This window comes from Neomonachus schauinslandi, chromosome 3, assembly GCF_002201575.2.
Source record: "Neomonachus schauinslandi chromosome 3, ASM220157v2, whole genome shotgun sequence".
Lineage (NCBI taxonomy): Eukaryota > Metazoa > Chordata > Mammalia > Carnivora > Phocidae > Neomonachus > Neomonachus schauinslandi.
In genome coordinates this window covers 105,424,697-105,446,858 of record NC_058405.1, presented here as the reverse complement: position 1 = coordinate 105,446,858, position 22,162 = coordinate 105,424,697, and the positions used below count along the sequence as shown (strand labels likewise).

Below are 22,162 nucleotides of genomic sequence, written 5' to 3'. Positions count from 1 at the left end.
TTCTTCTTCTTCTTCTTCTTCTTCTTCTTCTTCTTCTTCTTCTTCTTTCTTTCTCTCTCTCTCTCTCTCTCTCTTTCTTTTTTGATTCCACATATAAGAGAAATCGTATAGTTTTTGGTATTTTTCATCTCTGTCTAACTTATTTAGCATAATGCCTTCAAGGTCCATCTATGTTGTTGCAAATAGCAAGATTTCATTATTTTTTTTATGGATGAGTAATAGTCCATCATATATTTAAATAGAGATACCATTAGATACTATATATATACCACCACCATATCTATCATTTATCTATCATCTATCTATCTATCTATCTATCATCTATCTATCATCTATCTATCATCTATCTATGTATCATCTATCTATGTATCTCACATCTTTTTTCTCCATTAACCCACTGATGGGCTCTTAGGTTGTTTCCATTGACTATTATAAATAGTGCTGTAATGAACATGGGGGTACATATATCTTTTTGTTAGCCTTTTTGTTTTCTTGGGATAAATACCCAAAAGTGGAATTGTTGGGTCATATGGTAGTTCTATTTTTCATTATTTATGAATGCCCATACTGTTTTCTATAGTGGCTTCCCCATTTCATAGTAACATGGGACCAGGATCACAAGATTCCCTGGCCGCTAGAGCCAGGTGATCAAGAGGTATCCTCTGGGCAGGAAACACAAAAATCAGGGCACCAGATGTGTGCAAAAGCTTCCTTCTAGGCAAGTGGGAAGGTGGAAGAGAGTACTCCCTCTTGTTCTCCCCTAAAAGATTATTCTTAATAAGCCCTGGCCATTCTTGGAAACTGTTTTTTGTTTTTTTGTTTTTTTTCCTTCTGTCAGCTGTGAGCAGATTGCTGAAACATCTCCTGAAAGATGCCAAAGGTCCAGCTGGCCATTCAGACACCAGGACATGCCTAGGGATATTAATGTCATCAGTGGGTGGTCCATAAAATCCTATACTCTTCCTCTCTCCAACATTCCTATCTTTGGTAGGCTTATAGGGCAATACACATCGCTAAGGAGAGGAATGGTAGGTCAGTCTATTTTGCAAATATCTAGTAGCCCTAGTGTAGGAAACCAAACAGTGCCTACCCCCACCCCCCCAATAGGTCCTAATCCCTGGAAACTGTGAATGTTACTTTATATGGTAAACTCTTTGCAGATGGGATTACATTAAAGATCTTGAGGTGGGAAGAGTATCCGCAGTTACCCAGGTGGACCCTAAATGTAATCACAGTATCCTTATAAGGGAGAGATAGAGAGAGGTTTGATAAAGAAGAAAAGGTGATGTGACCATAGAAGCAGATATTAGGGTGATACAGATGGCGCCCACCAGTCTCTGGCCCTAGAAAGTCTTCCAACAGGCTCCTAGAGGTGAGGGTGAAATTAGATCCCTACCCTTCAGGTCAGCACTTTAATATAAGCAGGTGAGCCGCCTTCACTTTAAGTTTGGGCACAACAGCTGCCTGGGAACGGGGCCCTGGGGGCAGGTGAGTCTCAGCACGCTTTCCGTTTCTCAGATGGCTGTGGTCTTGTGGGTCTTGGGACACTAGCCCATTTGGTTTTCAAAATTAGATATTTGGGGGCTTATCTGTAGGGTGCACGTCTTAAAAGTTGGGGTGCCCCATGTAGGCTTCGATCCCTTCACTCCTCAACAAGAAGTTCTGGGTTTCGAGTTACTGCCCAATTGTGGGTTGTGCACCAGGGGTGGGGTTTAAGGCTAGTTGTGTCGCACGGTCTCCTGCCTGCTTTGATGTGGTTTTCTTTTCATTTGCCAGATGTGTAGATGTCACTCAGCCAGGCTTTAAGTTTTTTTAACAAGGAAATTGTTTCATATGTAGCTGTAGACACAGATGAGTTCAGGATCTTCCTACGTCTTCATCTTGAGCAGTTCTTCAATTTCCACAATTTCTGCATATTTTCTTCAGTGTACTTTCCAATTTATAGTTCTTCATATACTTTTATTTACTACCTTTAAGAATTTCATTTTCCTAGAGAGCAGGATTCAAGTTTATACCACCACAATGACTGAAAATATGTCCCTTCAAGGTAGCATGTACTCAGAGCTTGTTTTCAGTTTGTCTGCCCCATCAGTTGGCACTGATCTTTTCTACCAATGGATTATTGTCTATTGTCTTGTCAGTTTTCTTCTATATTATGATTTCCTTAAGGTTAAGCAAATGTATTCCTAGAGTCCTGCATACCAAAGGCATATCTGTGTTTTAGGATGAAATTTATTAGATGCAGCCAGACTTAGCTACTTAAAAATGACCATAGGGGATTTTTAAACAAATGTTTCCATATTTTGTTTTTTTCTGTATTTAAGTGTAATTTATCTAGAATAAAATGCTCAGATACTAAGTGTGCCTTTCATTCAGTTTTGATGAATAAATAACAAGGCATAAAATATTTCTGTTACTTCCAAAAGTTCTCTCTTGCTCCCACCCAGTTAATGCCTATCCTCGAAGCAATCACTGATCTGATTTTTATCACTGTAGGTTAGTTTTGCCTATTTCATAATTTTATATAAATGGAATTATGCAACTTAGGGTAAAACAACAACAAGGTAAGACATATATTGTAAAATTTATAGGTTAATATTTTGCTTCATATGTTATCGTAAATAAAGTCTTATTCATGGCATGCATTAACTCAATCTGAAGTCCAGTGGAAGAAGGCAGGTCCACTCACTACATTTCCTGAAGCATTAGAGTTTCCTTTTGTAGACTCATATATTTATTTATCTGCTAGTCCATCATTGTTTTTCTTTTAAAATCTAAGAGGCTTGGAGCTCAAGGTAATATAGCTGAAGGAAAGAATATACAGACATCTACAGACACACACAAACACACACATACGTAGCATATGTAAATAGAAAGAATTGTCATATCTCTACTTCGATAATTGAAAACATTTAAAGTTAGCTACTTCAGAATAAGTCTTTGTCCTTGATCTACCTTTCTTAAGATGTTGTATCACAAACTTTTTAAAACTATTTCATTTGTATTCTCACTGAATGAAAATAGCTTGAGGAGTCTTGTTTTCCTTTATCTCTCTGGAATGTATTACATTTTTTAAAATGTCTGAGTCTGCCTAATTGTTATTTTTTTAATATTAAATTACATCTCTTTAATTTACCTGATAATGCAAGGTGATATGGGGATCTTTTAATTTTTAAAAAAAAAATTATCTTAGCTAATTTTCTAATAAAATCTTTAACCTTTTATCAGCATTAGCATAGTTTAATTCAGGTGAAAAATCACCTCCTTGCCTGTGCTGCTTCAAGACTATATTTTTGGTAAACCTGTTGCTAATTCTGCTGAGACCAAGAATATGACTATTTCTATTATGTACCCTCCAAAACCTAGCTCATATAAATACTTTCTTTGCTTCAAGGATTTTTCTTTTTTTGGTGGGGGCGGGGAGAGTAATTTTGTGGTTAATATAGTACAGTTAAGGTAAAATTTTCCTGAAATTGTTGGAGTTTCTTAGTTTCCGGCATGGGTAGGATACTGAGAGTGCCATCCAAGTTATGTTAAAGATTAGAGATTATTTATATATTTTACTACTGTAAAAGCCTCTGAGTTTGATTAGGAATAACAATTAAAATGAGAAATTCTTTTCAATCTGTTGGAGCACTTTTTAAACTTTTGATGTGGAAACTTTGGAACATATATAAAAAGGTAGAGAGTAGAGTATGATAAACCCTCCATGTGTCCCGTCACCTGTTTCAATCCATGGTCTGTTTGTCTCATCTAATTCAAGCAAATCCAAGACATCATATAATTGCACTATGGAGTGGTGCTAAACAGTATGAGACAAATACTATACCTTTTTGTGGTAGCTTGTCAAATGTTTTAACTTTAAATATTCAGAATTTCAAAAAGTGTTCTGATTCTTGAGCTTAAACTTTCTGGAACCATCTTTTGCTCATTTAACTTAGAGTTGATATAAATTAAACTTATTATAAAATGTTACTTACTATAATTATATCCTGCCACCTGATTTTAATATTTTGCCATAAGAGGGAATATATAGTTTCATAAATTGAGACACTGAATGCATATTCTTTAGCTGATCTGATAATTGGCTAAAGTATTACCACCTTATGAAATTACTTCTTCTCGACAATTATATCTTATCTTACCATTTTTTGGTGTAGATAATACTCTGCTTTAACTTTTTTTTTTTTACCATTTGCTTGATTCTATTTGTATTATTGTTAATTGGATATCAATATTTATTTAACTATCATATACAGAAAGCTATAGATAGACATTGTGGATTCAAGATGAATAAAAACCAGTTTCAGTCTACTGGAAAGGATGATGCATAAAAAGTGAGCTGTGCAATACTCTGTATTAAGTACAATTATTAGAGATAAGCACAGGTTATTATGAGAGCAGCAAGGAGGACAATGACCTAGATTGGGATAGTCAAGAAGGCTTCCTGGAGGAGGAATGCATGAGTCTTAACATCTGAATAATGGAATCTTGGGAAAGAGGTGCAGGAAAGATGACATGAGAAAAGGCATAGAAGTGAGAAATTATATGATGGGTGTGTGTACAGTGAGTGAGGGCAATTGCAAACAGAGTGGTTCTACTAGAGTCAAACCTGAGGCAGGAAGGTGTACTAGACAAAACCAAAGAAGTACTTATGGGCTGAATCTTTTCCAAGAAGGAAGCAAAGTACATACCCTGTAACTAAATAAATTAGTTAGATAGAAGAAAATAGTAGAACTGCTTATATTTACTTTTTCTTGTTTCTCTAAAAACATGTTGGTGTGCATGTTTCATGTGTGTGTACATGTGTAATGGATGAAAAAACATATATATACTAAGGGTAGATACTCAAATTGTTTTACTCAACAAAAATGTTTGGAGGCTACTGTTTTTGATCATAGGTGGCCTTATATGACTTACTAAGGAATCTGATCTTCATCCTAGGGTCATGAGAAACCTAGAAACATGAACAGTGATAAGATCTGGTTTGCGTTTTAGCTAAGTTACCCTGATAGTTGTGAGAATGGGTAGGAGGATAATAAAATTATAGGAAGGGAGACCATTTAGGAGGCTGTTGCAATAGATCAGAAGAAAGATAGTGAGGACCCGAATAAAACTGAAGTGCTATATGCAGATTAAAAAAAAAAAAAAACGAAGAAGAAGCAGTTAAAACATGCAGAACTTGGTAATTGATTCAATGTGGGGGTAAAGTAAATAGATGCAGAAAGAATCAAGGATAACTCTTAAGTCTTTAGTTTGGGTGATGAATATTGTTCCTCCCATCAAATGAGAAGGCACAGGTAAAGGAGGAGATGGAAGGCAGCTCTTATGGGTTTATCTTCTGACATGTATTTGACTTTTGGATAGTAAGAGTGAAGACAGTCATGCTCGATCATTCATTCAATGAACTTTTGTATCTATGCAGTCCAAAGTATTACACCCGCTTCTGTGGAGCTATCTAGGAGGAGAATATATAGCCTTCTTTTAATGTACTCCCAATGTAGGTCAAGAAACAACTGGAATTCACTAAGGAAGTGATAGGTAATGTATATGGCTACCAAGTACTTACAAGAAGGTGATTGATGCTCTGGGAAGACTGAAGGAGGCTTCTTGGTCATCTACCATAATGCATATAGCCCTCAATAAAAATTATCGAGTTACGTACTTTTCCTATTTTTAGCAGGAATTCATTCATAAAAAGAATCATTGTTTCTGAAAGTCTGAGCAGTGCACATTCATAGACTATGTTTTATTATCATATTAGCTACAATTCAATAGTGAAATCAAAGTAGAAAATAATCATATCATGAGATTCTTATATCTCTTTGTCACCTATGATTTAAATGATATGCATAGGCATTTAAAACACCAATTGAGGACAAATTTTATTGATTTCTTAATGGTGTTAATAACAACTTCTTCCTGTTGTTTGGTCCGCTCATAAGTATAATAAACACTGACAATTTCAAGTAATTCTTAGAGTAAATTTTCTGTGTAACTTTTCATAGTAAAGTTAACTTTGCCTTTCTGAAAATGTGAGATGCCACTGTGCATCCAAATCAGTGTTAAATTTTAATATAAAAATTCATAGATGGTGAGTGGAAATATATAGCAATGTCTGATTATTTATTATTTTCTATCTCTTTTCTTATTTCCTTGGATGGGATTAATTAAAAATAGTTTTTTTCTTCTTTTGCAAATAAAATATCAAAATATTTTCTCTATAGTTTTAAATTTATAAAGATGATTGTATGTTAAACTGAGACCACATTAAAACTTCAAAAGGGTATAAAATTACCAAATTGATTAGTTGTTATACTTTTTATTTTATTATATCATATACTTTGTGTTTTTAAATTTTAGTAGTTGATGCTATATAGTAGACATTAAGTGCTTTAACAAAGATTGATTTATTTAATCCTCAAGGCATCTCTATTATTATCTATTTACATACTGGGAAACTTAACAGAAAGATAAATAACTTGCCCATGTCATAGTCACTAAGTAGTCCAGCGGAGATTTTCATAGTATCCAAGCCTTGGTTATTATGTCACATTCCTCTCTTCAGTAAACTTCTTAAGGTGTTTTTTCACCAGAGGTGATGATGAAAAAAATATATGTATACACAAATATATTTGCTGTTTTTAAGGTGTACACTCCATCTTTGTCTGATTTACTAATTTGAGGCATAACAGAGAAACCAAGCATTTGAGGAACCAGATTTTTTACGTTTCCCTGTTCAAAAATAAAAGTGAAATCAGATGGCATTGTTTTCTGAAATGGGTTGATGGTTTCCTGAAGAACTGCCTGAGTAGGTGTACCTTGAAGACATATCTATTCAACATGCTGTCTCAATTTTATAGCTCAGCTTTGAAAATCTAAAACAGAATAAATTAAAACAATTTCTCCTTGGAGCTGCAACTGGTCCTCTTCTAATCTGAAGCCAATGAGACCGTGACAGCACATTTTAGTTCTCATATGCTACCTGAAAGTCAAAATTAGGAACACAAGGGCTGTGAGAACTAACTTAATGCATGTGAAAAACAGCACGGTGCAATTGCTTTGAAGAGAAAAAACAGTGAATGCTTAAGAAAATGTGAAAGATTCTTTTTGTTACCCTGAGAGGAAACAGTTCAAAACCTGAAAATGGAATTGCTTTTATAATAGGTATGTTTAATGCAAATTCCATTCAGGACACAAAAGCTAGATGGGCATGTATTTCTTATTTGATAAAGGAGTAATTTAAAAGAGAATGTACATTATCTAAGGTTTCATAACATTGTACCTTAAGGGGATTAAGATATCTAAAACCTTTGAAGTCTGCAGATTTTATTTTATTTACTCACAAGGATGGAGTTCTTCAGTGATTTGTTGCTCTCAGAAAATTACCCATTAGCGTTTGTATTGATTTGCCTTTCTCAAAATGAAAGAAACAAATGTAATTCATTAGCACTTTATTAATGAATCCTTTTAATATGAAATATCGAGAACTTGGGTCCTTATTAACCTGCAAAATGTTTAAAGAAATGCTTTCAAAGTTGGAAAAGAATAGGAAGTAGAACTTAATTTGTATCTGTACCTAGGATATTGGATGGATTCACAACTGGCTGTCATCAGTTTTTGCTCCCTAGTCTTCCTGAAATGCAGTTGTCGTCTCTCCTATTATTATGAAGATGACTACATTTATTAAATTGGTTCATTTTCTCAACTAGGTTTCTGTAAACTATATTGTGCATTTCTGCAAATGTGAATCCAAACGCTACCCAGTATTCAAGGATCAGTGAAAGCCTCACTTCACCCCTGAAGTCTTTTCTGATGACCTTGACAGACCTTGCTTTCCTCTCAATTTCCGTAGCACTCAGTAGGCTCCAGCAGTTTCGGCTGGTGTGCCATGGCACAGAGCATGTCAAAAATGGGGTGTGATTGGGGTGCCTGGGTGGCTCAGTCGGTTAAGTGGCTGCCTTTGGCTCAGGTCATGATCCCAGGGTCCTGGGATCGAGCCCCGCATCAGGCTCCCTGCTAGGTGGAGAGTCTGCTTCTCCCTCTCCCTCTGCCTGCCTCTCTGCCTACTTGTGCTCTCTATCTCTCTGTCAAATAAATAAATAAAATCTTTAAAAAAATATATAAAAAAAAATGGGGTGTGATTGGAAAGTAGCAGCCATACTCCTGGTAGCAAGCCTTTCTTTTTTATCATATAACTACTGGTTAACCAAGAAGAGATTTCACTTAAAATACATGTGTTTTTTATCACTTTATTAACAAATTATTTACTTGTATTAAATATACACTAAAATAGAAATTCTTAAAGGATGAGAAAAATAAGTAAAAATCACCATTTTCACATTTTCTTGTAAGACAATGTGTAGCCATTCCCTACAGTGTGTATAGCTGACTGACTCTGATGTCACTTATGTATAAACTATGATTTGATAAGTTAAAAAGCATGTATCTTGGGGCACCTGGGTGGCTCAATCAGTTAAGTGTCTGCCTTTGGCTCAGGTCATGATCTTGGATATTGGGATTGAGCCCCACATTGGACTCTGCTTGGCAGGGAGTCTTCTTCTGCCTCTTCCTCTGTGCACATGCCCTCTCACTCTCTCTCAAATAAACAAATAAATCTTTGTAAAAAAAAACAGCACATATATCTCATCTTACTCTAAATATTATTGTATGTACTTTCAAAAATGTGGGAATGGCAGTAAGATGAACAATTAAGATTTGAGGGAATGAGCTCTAAGAAAAAAGTTAGGGAAAAAAATAACATGAAACTAGAAATAAACTGTATGCTGTAAAATACTGTATTTTTGCTGAAAGTTGGCAGCAATCACAATTTTTGTTATTTCTAATAACAAGTACAAAGACAGGAATGCGATCAATTTCAGGGCTCACAATGTCTACATAATTTAAAAGAAAAAAAGTAAAGCAAAGAATACGTATGTGTGGCAGAGGACATATCGTACATAGTTCAATAAAAGCCAGCTTATTGAGAATGGAGAAGGATCCACGCAAAGTAATCTCCTTGAGCTGCCTTTTGATTTAGCTTGATTTAGGCATAGATTGAAGAGCAGTGATTTCTGACAGATCTGGGGCCAGTGGCTTATCAGTGATGCAGGAAGGCCAGGTCCAAGGACCCAGAGGGGTTTCTGCAGGACCATGCAAGTTGGAAATCAAACATGAGCCAGTTGGAGGTGAAAGCAGAGTTTATTGAAGATACAGAGAGAGTAGATACAGACAAAGTGTCAGGGAGTCTTATAAAGGAAAGGAGGGAGTCTCCTCTTTGCTTGGGGTCTGAGATTTTTACTGGTGATTAGGCATCCAGGAACTGGTCAGAACAAGGACAGGGTCCAGGTATCCTTCATAAATCACTTATTCCCTGAAGCCAGGGGTCTTGGTGTCAAGGTGTTTAGAGTCAGTGGTCTTGGAGTTCTCTCTCTCTCTCTCTTTTTTTTTTTTTTATTTTATGGTCGCTCCTTAGTTGTTATCTATTGTGCTGGAAGACTACAAAGATAGCATTATCTCTGTCCCTTACAAGGAAGCCGTAAGCTATTTGCATTACAAGGCATGTGTAGAGTGGGGTGGGGGTGCAGGCCCTAGCAAGAATAGACCTGGACACAGGAAAAAAGAAACAACTTTTTTTTATGGGATCCATGGGGTCCCTTCAGTTTCCCTGTCTCATCAGAATCAACAAATTTAAAAATACATATTTTTTTTTTTCAAGTTAAAGACCTCCTCCAACTGGAGAAAAAAAAATACCAAACGTGGTATTCTGGAGATGGTGTCAAGCCCTTCTCTCCCTCTTTTGTCTTTGAAAATCCTTTTAGTAGTGAGCCATTAATAGCACTGAGTTTGTAACAGGGGTGGGGTAGCATTTTACAAGAGCGATCTCCTTCACAAGATCTTGGATCCTGTTAAATAACAAGTGTTTTTCTTTTTATCTGTACTTTTGATGAGTTAGCTAATCATTCTCAACCAGCACACTACCCCAGACTAAGCAATTTAAAAATCACTGAGGTGAATTTACACAAAGAAAATGAAAACACTAATTCAAAAAGATATATGCACCCTGATGCTTATTGCAGAATTATTTACAATAGCCAAGAAATGGAAGCAACCCAGTCCATTGATAGATGAATGGATAAAGATGTGGAATGCAATATTATTCAGCCATGAAAAGAATGAAATCTTGCCATCTGCAACTGCATGGATGGATATAGAGGGTATAATGCTAAGTGAAATACAGAAAGACAAATACGATATGATTTCACTCATATGTGGAATTTCAGAAATGAAACAAACGAACAGAGAAAAAAGAGACCAACAAAAAAACAGACTCTTAAATACAGAGAATAAACTGGTGGTTGCCAGAGGGAAGGTGGGTAGGGGGACTTAAGAGTACACTTATTTTGATGAGCACCGAGAAATGTAAAAAATTGTTGAGTCACCATATTGTACATCTGAAACTAATATAATGCTGTATGTTTGTTATACTTGAATAAAAAATAAGTTAAAAAAAAACAAAAAACAAAACAAAACAAAACAAAATCACTGAGGTGAACGCTTACCTTCACTATTTTTTTTTTTAAACTTCTCTAGGCAACTCTAATGGACAGCCATTTGAGGACTATTGTGTTTTGAACCGTGTGAAGGCAAACCGGTTGCTGAGGTTGGGGACGATAGTTATAGAGGGTTTCTTTTTGGAGACTGGGTAATCTGAAAGGGGAGGGAATGATAAATTGAGATGAGCTAGGAGGAAAGGGGTGGGCAATAAGGTGTAAGGCCCGGGCTACCATTGAAAAATCACCTCTGGTGGGTATGACCAGAGCACTTTTTAGAATATGGTATCTAAGTTTCAGTTTGAAGTTTTTATGTTGTTATAACTTATCCCCAATCCCATGCTTCCATAAATTCTGTTGTACTATTTGTATTTCATGTGTGGGTGGGCTTATAGGAAGTGGATCAGGGAAAAGGGCTGAAATGAATCCTGTATCTGGGTTGAAACGAGACACAGACCAGAACAAAATAGAGCATTTAGATGTATGATGACTGGAAAATGCAGAAGTGATGTGAGAAAGTCTCTTCTTTCAAAAAATTACAAGGTGATTTCCAAAAGAACAAAAAATAGGGTTTGGATTGGAGGTAACCGACCTATGTGTCAAAGTTTTAGAATGAAATCAGTTTGGAAATCATTATCTCAGCTAAGCTAGACGAATTAATGAATTGCATGCCTTAAGGCAGTCTTTGTAAATGGAGAAACAGTTAAATTTCTGGGCCTACCTGTTAAGGTCACCGCTGATAAATGACAATAAAAACCACAGAGAAGCCTTATATTTTTGACTTCAAAGGGGAAAGGTGTATGCAACCAGCTCATCTGAAAGTGATGGTAAATAATTAAAGTCCAAGTAAAAGTTGGTGGTTGGAGGGGTGGCAGGGTGAGGGATACTGTTCTTTCTGATCCTAACAAAGTGCAGGTTCTGTATAAACATCGGTGCCATGAGTTTAATACTGACTCCTTACAGCCAATCCTTATTTGTATATAACAACAAAAGCTGAAAGCACAACAATAATGAAATCCTAACAGCTTTCCCTATAAGATAATAAAGAGTACACTAATTGGCAATAGTTGAATAGTCATAGATAAAACATTCTCTAGAAACCAAGCCTGAAGTTTATCAAGAAACCAAGGCATACTTTATATATACTTTCCCCTAAGTTAGCATGTGCTTTTGGGAGTGAGCATAAATATCTTTATTTTTAAAGTGTGGGATAGAGTATAAATGGTCCAACAAGTTGGAAAAAAAAAATCGGCAAATAAATTAAGCTAAAGAAATTTGCAAATTTTAGTACTCACAATTTGGAGCTGTCCTTAAGTAATTCTTTGTGTTGTGGATCTAACTTGACTTTCTTAACAACTTCTGTGTAATGTCTAAGAAGGTACTAGCAGAATGTATTACTAAAGATTCTTGTTTTCTATAAAATTTCTATAATCTTACTAATTTATGAACCTGGGAAAAGTAAGCCTCCTAGAGGTCAACCAGATTCTGAGATTCCATGGTGTCATTCACCAAATTATTACCTTAGGAACTAGGTACTAGAATCCTTCCACGTTACCGGATCTAATGACCAAACTCAGATCCTTTCAGAAGGATTTGTTTATGCTAGAGGTTTTCATTTTTGCTTTAATTAAGGCAAAAGGAAGTTTATGGTAAGATTTTTAAATATAAATTGTGGGGTAACTTCTAATTTTTGTAGCTTCACTAACCATGACAATACATTTTTTGCCATCCAGCAGTCTTTCTCACACTAGGTGCTAGATCCAAAATATAGCGACATTTATACATAGTGCTATAAAATGGTTTTAATTTATCAGCAATATACTGATAAAAGATGATAGAAGAAACTTGTCCCTCAAGCACCAATTACAACATTTTTAAAAAGTTCGTTTTTAGAATGTCTCAGTTTATCTTACCCTTCTGATATCTCTACTATTCTCTGTTAAATCATGTTAGCATATGGGAATGGCTATGCCAATGATAACGGAGAAGTGTGATTCCTTTCCTTCCTCCCTTCCTTTACTTCTGTCTCCCATTTTCTTTATAGTTCCCTTTATTCTGATAGTTAATAGCTCACAAACTCTTTCCATCTTCACATTTTTTTCCTGATCCTTATAGCACTGGCTCTTATTTGTAAAATAATAACAATTATAATAGGAGCCAGGAACGTTTATAGTCTTTTGGAGTTCTCAGAATTAAGGTTGGATGTCCTTACTTTTACCAAAGTTGAGATTGTATTTGTTATATTTATGTTACCTTTTAGAATTCTAGACAAAACAAAAGACTGAAGCTTGGTGATATGTGATCAAAGAGCTAAGATATAGATCTTTTACAAAAATATTATAATATTTGTAAAAGACCCATCCAAAAAGCCAGTATTTTTCTTGGCTTCACTGTGATTTTTTTTTTTAAGATTTTATTTATTTATTTGACAGAGAGAGACACAGCCAAAGAGGGAACACAAGCAGGGGGAGTGGGAGAAGGAGAAGCAGGCTTCCCGCCGAGCAGGGAGCCTGATGCGGGGCTCGATCCCAGGACTCTGGCATCATGACCTCAGCTGAAGGCAGACACTTAACAACTGGGCCACCCAGGTGCCCCAACTTCACTGTAATTTTTACCTCTCAGACGTATTCAACACTGGTGCAGGAAAAAAAAAAAAAAAAACTAGTAATTGAGGAGGAAGCTAAAATAATAATCTCCCCTTTACTTTTAATAATAATATATTCTAAAACCATTCCTTTGTTGAAGCCAGTCGCTTGCTCCTTATCTCCCAAGGGGAAGCACTATCAACCAAAGTAGATCAGCACAGAGGGGTTCCTGGAAAGGGGAGAATGTTGAGAATTTCTTGCCTCTTCATCTGTTAGGTAGGAGTTCTTCCTGGTTGTATCAGCCAGATATGAAAGGATAATGGAGTTGCCATTGCTGCAGAAAGTGGTATGCCAAAAGCATATTTTTGATTCTGTTCAACATATTTATTATTGCCTTGAATAAAGATACAGAAAACCTACCTACCAAATTGTGGATATCACAAAAAGGAGTCATTGGATAACATGATTTTTTTTTTAAAAATGTTGATTGACAAGATCACTGATCAAATGTAACAAGGTAGCATTTAGTAGGAAAAGTGAAAAGGTCTGAGTTAAAAAAATAAATGTGGTTTAATAACCATTAGTAGCATGTTCTGGGAAAAATCATATGCTTTATTCTTTTTAGCTCCAGACAAGAAAGCTAGTTAAAATGAGAAATTACAGAGAAAAAGGAAAATCTATGTAACAGTTCAAATTGGGCAGAACTTTGAAAATACTGTATTCCTTTTAAGTGCAACTGAAAAATTAAATCTTAACATTAGAACATCAAGAGTTGAAAGAAACCCTAAAGGTTATCTAAATTTTACCTTCTTTCACTTATATCTATCTCCGTCTTTCTATTTATATTTGTATATTCATATTCATATGTGAGGAAACTGAGGCCAAGTGAGACAAAGTAACTTTGTGAAAGTCTCATGGGAAACGGTGGGACAGTGATAAATGCTAAGATCCCAGCCCTAGACCCCTTGCACTGTAGTCTGCTATCTTCCTGGTGTGCTGGTGATTATTTCATTAGGAGAGGGAAGTATGGTAACCTTCTACCTTATATTTTATCTGTTTTTTTTTTTTTTAAATTTTGGTATGGTGTTTTCTGAAATAGTATGTCAATTTAGGTGGGGAAACAGGACTTTGAATTTTCTAAGAAGTATACAACAACCCAAGCTAACATGGAGACAAGTGTATTCACTAGATCGATTAAGTGTTAATTAATCATAAAAATAGATAATAATAATAAAATTATATAATATATAATATACAATAAAATTTTATTTTATAATAATAAAAATTATTTCATAATAAAAATTTTAAAATTATATATAATAATATATACTATCATATATTATTATTAAAATAATAAAAAATAGGGGTGAAAGGACTTTAAGAAATTTGTATTTCTTATTTCTTATTTTCAGACAAGACTGTGCATAATCTATTTCTGTAGATGGTCAGCTCTTCAGCTTAATTCAAAAAGTTTAACTTTTCTCAGTGTCAGTAGGCCTCTCCCTTGTTTTACAGACTAATATCATTATGACCATATGTGGTTTTTCTTTTAATTCTGACTGTAGTTACAACGCACAATAGCTGGCCTCCAATCTCTATATGTAATCCTTGAAAATAGTTACCAAGTATCCTAGGTGTCTTATTATATCTGTGGGGAGCTAATTATAATTATTATTACTCTGGGCGCCTGGGTGGCTCAGTTGGTTAAGCGACTGCCTTCGGCTCAGGTCATGATCCTGGAGTCCCTGGATCGAGTCCCGCATCGGGCTCCCTGCTCGGCGGGGAGTCTGCTTCTCCCTCTGACCCTCCCCCCTCTCATGTGCTTGCTCTCTCTAATTCTCTCTCAAATAAATAAATAAATAATCTTTAAAAATATATATATATAATTATTATTACTTTAAATTACAAATTCTATTTTCCAGTACTCTGATTATTTTTTTTTTAAAGATTTTATTTATTTATTTGAGACAGAGAGAATGAGAGAGACAGAGAGCACATGAGAGAGGGGAGGGTCAGAGGGAGAAGCAGGCTCCCTGCCGAGCAGGGAGCCCAATGCGGGACTCGATCCCGGGACTCCAGGATCATGACCTGAGCTGAAGGCAGTCGCTTAACCAACTGAGCCACCCAGGCGCCCTCTGATTATTTTATATATTACCAATTACTATATGTTTTAGGACAGTTTATTTTTAATTCAATTCTAGAAGTGAACTCCGTGATTACAAGGACTGTCTATCATGTTCACCACCAAACTCCTAAGCCTATAATAATGTTTAGCACACACTAAATATTCTATAAGTATGTGTTGAATAAGGATAATTAAAGTTAAAAAATATCATATTTTGGAATAAGTATCAGGACATGGTTATGATAGTCTTTTCTTCCCTTTCTATATTTGTATGTATTTCCATTTTGTATCTTTATAGTTTGTTGTAAAATTTTTATCACCTTTCAGCCTGATTTTATTCCTAATTAAGACATTCTTGACATCATTTGTTTATTTTGCAGATATTCCCAGGTATTAGAAGATATATTTTCTTTTTAAGAAAACATATTCTTATATATTTGTGAACTTAGTCAATTTAAAGTGTATAGGTATGCAATATGTATGTGAAAGAATTGATAAGAAAGGGATTTGGCTATGAATGACTGATTTAATTCTTCTGTTGTTTTCGTCCTCCTTACTGTATCACCACATGATTGATTTGCTCACTAATCTCCAAAATACGCCTAATAGAAATAATACCAGGAAACTTCTCAGTTCATCAGTGCTTTGATCTAGTCGACTTGACCATTTAGAGATAGCCTCAGCATTACAAATTAATCTATTATCCACAAAATGAATATTCATGATGTGTCTACTGCACATGTGACTACGTTGGTAAAAGTTGGGCCAGTTGCAATTCCTACCTATGAATTATCTCACAGTCTGTTTCTTTCTTTCTTTTTTTTCATTGTTAAGATTTTATTTACTTATTTATTTAGAGAGAATGAGCACGAGTGGGGGGGAGGGGCAAAGGGAGAGGGAGAAAGAATTCCAAGCAGAGGCCAAGCTGAGCGCAGAGCACAAAGTGGTGCTTGATCCCAGGACACTGAGATCAGGACCTGAGCCGAAATCAAGAGTCACACACTAACCAATTGAGCTACCCAGGCACCCTTCTCGTAGTCTGTTTCTTTCTTTTTTTTTTTAAAGATTTTATTTATTTATTTGAGAGAGAGAGAATGAGAGACAGAGAGCACGAGAGGGAAGAGGGCAGAGGGAGAAGCAGACCCCCGGCTGAGCAGGGAGCCCCATGCGGGACTCAATCCCGGGACTCCAGGATCATGACCTGAGCCGAAGGCAGTCGCTTAACCAACTGAGCCACCCAGGCGCCCACTCATAGTCTGTTTCTAAGAAGAAATGTAAAGACCCAATTTCAGCTCAATGTTAATAAACATATATGCGAGATGTAATGGTATATGTGAGAAAGAACGTTTCCTAGTTATATGGAATAGGAATTTGCAGCCTGGCAGAGCTATTAGAGGGTAATTCAAAAGTAAGATTCCCATAGAAAATAGGGTATTTTTTGTAAGACTTGTGAAAATTGTTGTGAATGTTTTCTTTGAACTCTTGCAGAATTACTTGCCTGTACTACTGACATGCTGTTCATGCTACACTCTTGTGAATTGTTAGTCATTTTGTTTCACGCTCATACCTTCTCCTTATTGAGCTTATAAAGCTTCTCATGGTAAAAGCTGTGTCTTCCCTGTATCCCCTTCCAGCCAGTCTTTGTATAGCACATCGCATTCACGTTATTCACCAAATGTTTACTTTGAGCTCACTGTGCGTCAGATATTATTATTCTAGGTGCCAGGGATAAAGCAGTGAACAAAATTTTTAAAAAGTTCATTTTTAGAATGTCTCAGTTTATCTTACTCTTCTGATATCTCTACTATTCTCTGTTAAATCATGTTAGCATATGGGAATGGCTATATAAATAAAAAATATATATATAAATAAAAAATAAAGCCCCAACCCTCACAGAGATTACATTTCTGTGAGATAAGACAGACACTGAAGAAACAACCCAGTACATATATAATGGGTTTGACAGTAATAAATGCTATGGAAAAAACAGGTTTGGTAAGGGAGGTAGAGCATGTCAAGGAAATAATTTTTTACAGAGTAGTCAGGGGAAGTTTCAGTAAGAAGGAGGGGATATTTGGGCTAAGACAGGTGTGCAGATATCTGAGGAAAGAGCTTCCAAACAGAAAGAGTAATGTAAAGAACCTTAGACTGATGGTATTTGGTTTGTGTTAGGAAGAGAGAAAGGACTGTTACCAGAGGTGATGAGTGAGGGGGAGAGTGGAAGGATGCCAGGTGAGAGAGTGTTGAGGGGTAGATCATGAAGGTCATGGGAAGGAACTTTAATTTTACCTTGGATGAGATGACAAATGATTAGAGACTCTGACTGGAGAGGAGAGAAATGATCTTGTTTACTTTTTAAAAGGGTAACAGTGGCCCCTAAGTAGAGAAAGAACTGGGGAGTACTAAGACAAATTGAAGCTGGGCAATAAGTTAGAAAGCTATTTGCAATGTAGTTGACCTTGGACAACATGGGAATTAGAGGCACTGACCCTTGTGCAGTCAAAAATCTGTATATAACTTTTGACTCCCCCAAAACTTAACTACTAATAGCCTACTGTTGACTAGAAGCCTTAACAATAACATAAACACTTCCTTAACACATATTTTGTATGTATGTTCTATGTACTATATTATACTGTATTCTTAGAATAAAGCAAGCTAGAAAAAGAAAATGTTACTAAAAAAATCATAAGAGAAATACATTTATAGTACTTTATTGAGTTTATTGATGCTGTTAAGTTTGTCATCTGCCTACAAGATAAATTGTCTGTCAGTGACTATATCAATATTGTTCAATATATTTATTGAAAAAAATCCACGTATAATGGGCCCACACAGTTCAAATTCGGGTTGTTCAAGAGTCAACTGTGCTTCAGACAAGAGTTAATAGTAGTTTGGATTGCACTGTAAGTAGTAGAGAGTGTAAGAGGTAGTTGGATCATGGATATGATTTGAAAGAACAATAAAAAGAACGAAAAATACTTGGTAATAGATTGAACACTATAGTATTTGGGTGATGGATTACCTGTGAAGTTTGAGAAAAAGTAATCAAGGATAATATGAGGTTTTTAGTCCAAGAAACAAAGAATGGAGATATCATCCATCAGACCATCATGGCATGTGGAGTTGCTATGTGGAAGACTGCAAGAGAAGAGTGTTTCACATAGAAATCCAGAATTTGTCTTTTGTATTCCAAGATTGCCTTCTCTACATACAAGTGGAGATACAAAGTAGGCAGTTAGATATATGGGTCTAACATTTGCAGAAAAGGTTTGGATTTGACTTAATGCTTAGTATTGATGCAAAAATAATGTTTATTGTTCATTGATTCACTCTTTCAAATGTTAACTAATACTTTAACAAAATTGGAAAAATCAAACAAGTTCTTGCTTTCCAGATAAATATTTGAAAATGGTATCTGCTCTGCTTCAAACAATTATGTATTTGACTTACCATTCTTGAGAACAAGGGGGTTTTGGACTCTTTTTCCAATTAGGCAAAGGAAGTTAGACTATATTTTACTTGAAATGGATTCTCAAAACTTACTGATAAATGGCTTTATTATACTAATTGCTTTTTCTTTATTTCCATAGTCTGTCACTGTGCCAGAGGGAAATTATATTGGTCTTAAAGGATTTGTTCTTCAAATGGCCACGTAGGTCACAACACAAAAACTTACTTAGTTGGTGGCAAATTATTATTTAATGATTTGTCCCCAGTGTCTTTCTGGTGGCTATATTTAAAATCATTGGTCTATAATTGCTACCCTTTATGCATATGCATGCACATATAATATATTTCATTTATAATCTTTGGACACATTTTTCATTCAAATATTCAAAAAGCACTGTTATTTAAAGACTCTGCAATAGCATAGAGCCATTTTTCAAGTATTCTTCAGCCCATTTGTACAATCAGAGTTTGAAAAATAATGTAAGGGGTTTGTAGTTGACATTTGGGAAACTAGTATCTCAGAAGGAATAATTGGATGCTAGGGCATTTTTAAGACTTTACACATTTTGAATGACCTTATGCTTAAAACACTCCTGATACAGTTGAAATGCCCTTATGTTTCTTTCCATTCTCTCTCTACTTTGAGACTCTGGTGATTACCTCCAGTAGTATTCTTTTCATATTTAGAGAACTCAGACACAGGTATAGGTGTGAAGAGAAAACCCGTGGTCCAAAATAGCATGGTTTGACATCAGGATTGCAAAATAACGTGAGATAAGTATTTATTGAGTTAAATGAGTAGAAAAATGAAGAAGAAATAATCAAGGATGTGATAGGTCATTTCCACACATATTTCAAAAGTACTTTTAGGAAAAACCATTTGACTAGGTTCTTTCATGTTGTTTTCATATCTTTCTTGCTATTTGTGTTAGTAAATTGTCCTGAAGAATATTTATACCCTAGTATACCCAGGATGATAATCCCCAAAGTACTAATGCAATGTGATCCCAATACATATATTGATACCTTTTATAGTGTATGTGTATGTTTTTTTGTTTTTTGTTTTTTCTTTCTGTCTTATCCATAGAAAATGATACCATCTACTGGACAGACATGGGCTTCAATAAAATTAGCCGAGCTAAAAGAGATCAGACTTGGAAAGAAGATATCATTACCAATGGCTTGGGAAGAGTGGAGGGGATAGCTATTGACTGGATTGCTGGTATAATCCATGGCTTTTTCTGTTCTTGTTGCATTTGTTGCATACCTATTTTGTTAGCATCTCAATCTCCTTCATAAAAATTCTGTTTCTAACTCATAACAGTTTTTTGTTTTTTTGTTTTTTGGTTTTTTTTGTACTTCTAGCCACAGGGATAAATAGTCTCTTTTGCTCTTGGCTTCATCCTTTCTAATGCTTTAGAGTCTTTAGACAAGTGTTTTTATGCAGAAGTAGATTATGTAGTATTAACTTGGCCCAAATCTCCTGGGAACTGTGAGGCAGGTAAACAAAAGTGTTAGAAGTTCTCTTTTGCCTGGAGTCAGTAGAAAGTTAAAATAGATCCCTTCTTCAGGTGAGAGAAGTTTCAACTTATTTTTAGCATACAAATGTATCATTATATGGTTTAAACTGCAGATGTGTGAGCTTGGGAAGTATTTGCATATTAGTTTATTTACAGCTTTCCGCTTAGGAAATGTACACATTAAAAAATATATAGGAAGTAAATGATTTCTTGATACTTATGTGAATGCTCAGAAAGTTAATTTTAGCCATAACTAATAAATAATTTTCTTTCTCACAACCATATTATAAACACATCTGTATTTCTCCTAGGTAACATATATTGGACAGATCATGGTTTCAACTTAATTGAAGTTGCAAGACTCAATGGCTCTTTCCGTTATGTAATTATTTCCCAAGGCCTGGATCAACCAAGATCTATAGCTGTGCACCCAGAGAAAGGGTAATTTTAAGCTTTACATATATCTTGAGTTTTAAGTGAGTTTTCTTAAGTTTCATTAAAAAAAAATCCAGATGTCCATATTAATATTTATTTTTAGTTATACTGTTTGAAACGAAGCTCAACATTTTACCTAAGCAAAAAAAAAAAAAGTTTATTTTCACTCTGTGATGTATATTTCAGAATATATTTGATGGGGTCATATTTATTACACAGTTCTTTAATGTATGTGTAAATCCAAGTAAGTATACCAACATGTGTCTAGATTCTCAATTGGAAGTTCTACCCTACAACTGTTTACAAAATGGGTACTCACTTATTTGCTGAATGACTGATATCCATCCTCATTCTTCAATATTTCTAAAGCTTCAGTTTCCATTTATAAGTCTATGATTGCCAAAATAACATGTTCATCCCAAGCTTTGTATTTTTTTCCCTTGAGTTCCAGGTAAATATGTCTACCTGCCTTTTTGACATCTCTGTTTTTCCATTTAGATGTTTTATAGGCACTCAAACTGCATATCTAAAATTGAAACGAATTCAATCTGCCATCAATTTCTGTTAATATTTCCTTTCTAAATATTATCAATCTACTACTCTCCATCTTTGCAACTCCCACTCTAATTAAATCTGTTCTTATCTTACACATACAACACTGCAATAATTTCCCAATTCATCTCCTAACATCATTAAAGCTTAGAGTGAATATTTTTCTTTTAATATAAATCTTGCTTAAATCCTTTTGAGGGCTCCCCATTGACTTTTGTGTAAAGCCCAAAATTTCTGTTGTGATCCTTCTTTTTTTTTTTAAGATTTTATTGATTGATTGATTGATTGATTTCAGAGGTAGCGTGAGTGGGTGGGGGAAGAGCAGAGGAGAGGGACAAGCAGACTCTGTGCTGAGCGAGGAGCCCCAAGTGTGGCTCCGATGCAGGGGTAGAGGCGGGGCACGATCTCACAGCCCTGAGATCACGATCCTGAGATCACGGACTGAGCCAGAATCAAGAGTCAGATGCTCAACCATCTGAGCCACCCAGGCACCTTTGTTGTGATCCTTCTTAATCAGGCCTTATGTAAATATTCAGCCTCAGACTCCTGCTACTGCCTCTTTGGTATCTCAGTCAATCTCTGTTGGACTATGTAGTTTTAAAAATATTTTCAGATATTTCCTATTCTTTTCTATTCCTACCCTTTGAACAACCTCTTTCCTTTATCGGCAGTGTTTTCCTTCCTACTTTCACTTTGCTAAATTTTATTTATCCTTCTCTGCCTTTGTAAACAGATTAGATTGTTCTATTCTATGACACCAAAGTACCTAGTACTTTCATTACTTTCATTTTTTATAAATTCCATGCACTAATATTTGCTTATTTACTTATATTTATTTGCTTAGGGGCTCTATTTTTTCACTGGACTGCTGATGTCTCCATTCTTCACTGTGCTATGAGGAGAATAGTCATGTGTGTTTGGTTTATTTCTCTATCCCCA

At 35.4% G+C, this 22,162-nt stretch overlaps 1 protein-coding gene across 1 annotated transcript in view; it reads left to right on the top strand.

The window, feature by feature from the left end:
* The window catches only part of LRP1B (LDL receptor related protein 1B), a 1,499,204-nt gene that overhangs the window by 997,927 nt on the left and 479,115 nt on the right, over nucleotides 1–22,162 (top strand). Inside the window, exons 36-37 of the mRNA XM_044913608.1 lie at nucleotides 19,804–19,938; nucleotides 20,548–20,677. Of these exons, the coding sequence (XP_044769543.1) occupies nucleotides 19,804–19,938; nucleotides 20,548–20,677 (265 nt within the window). The remainder of the gene's footprint in view (nucleotides 1–19,803; nucleotides 19,939–20,547; nucleotides 20,678–22,162) is intronic.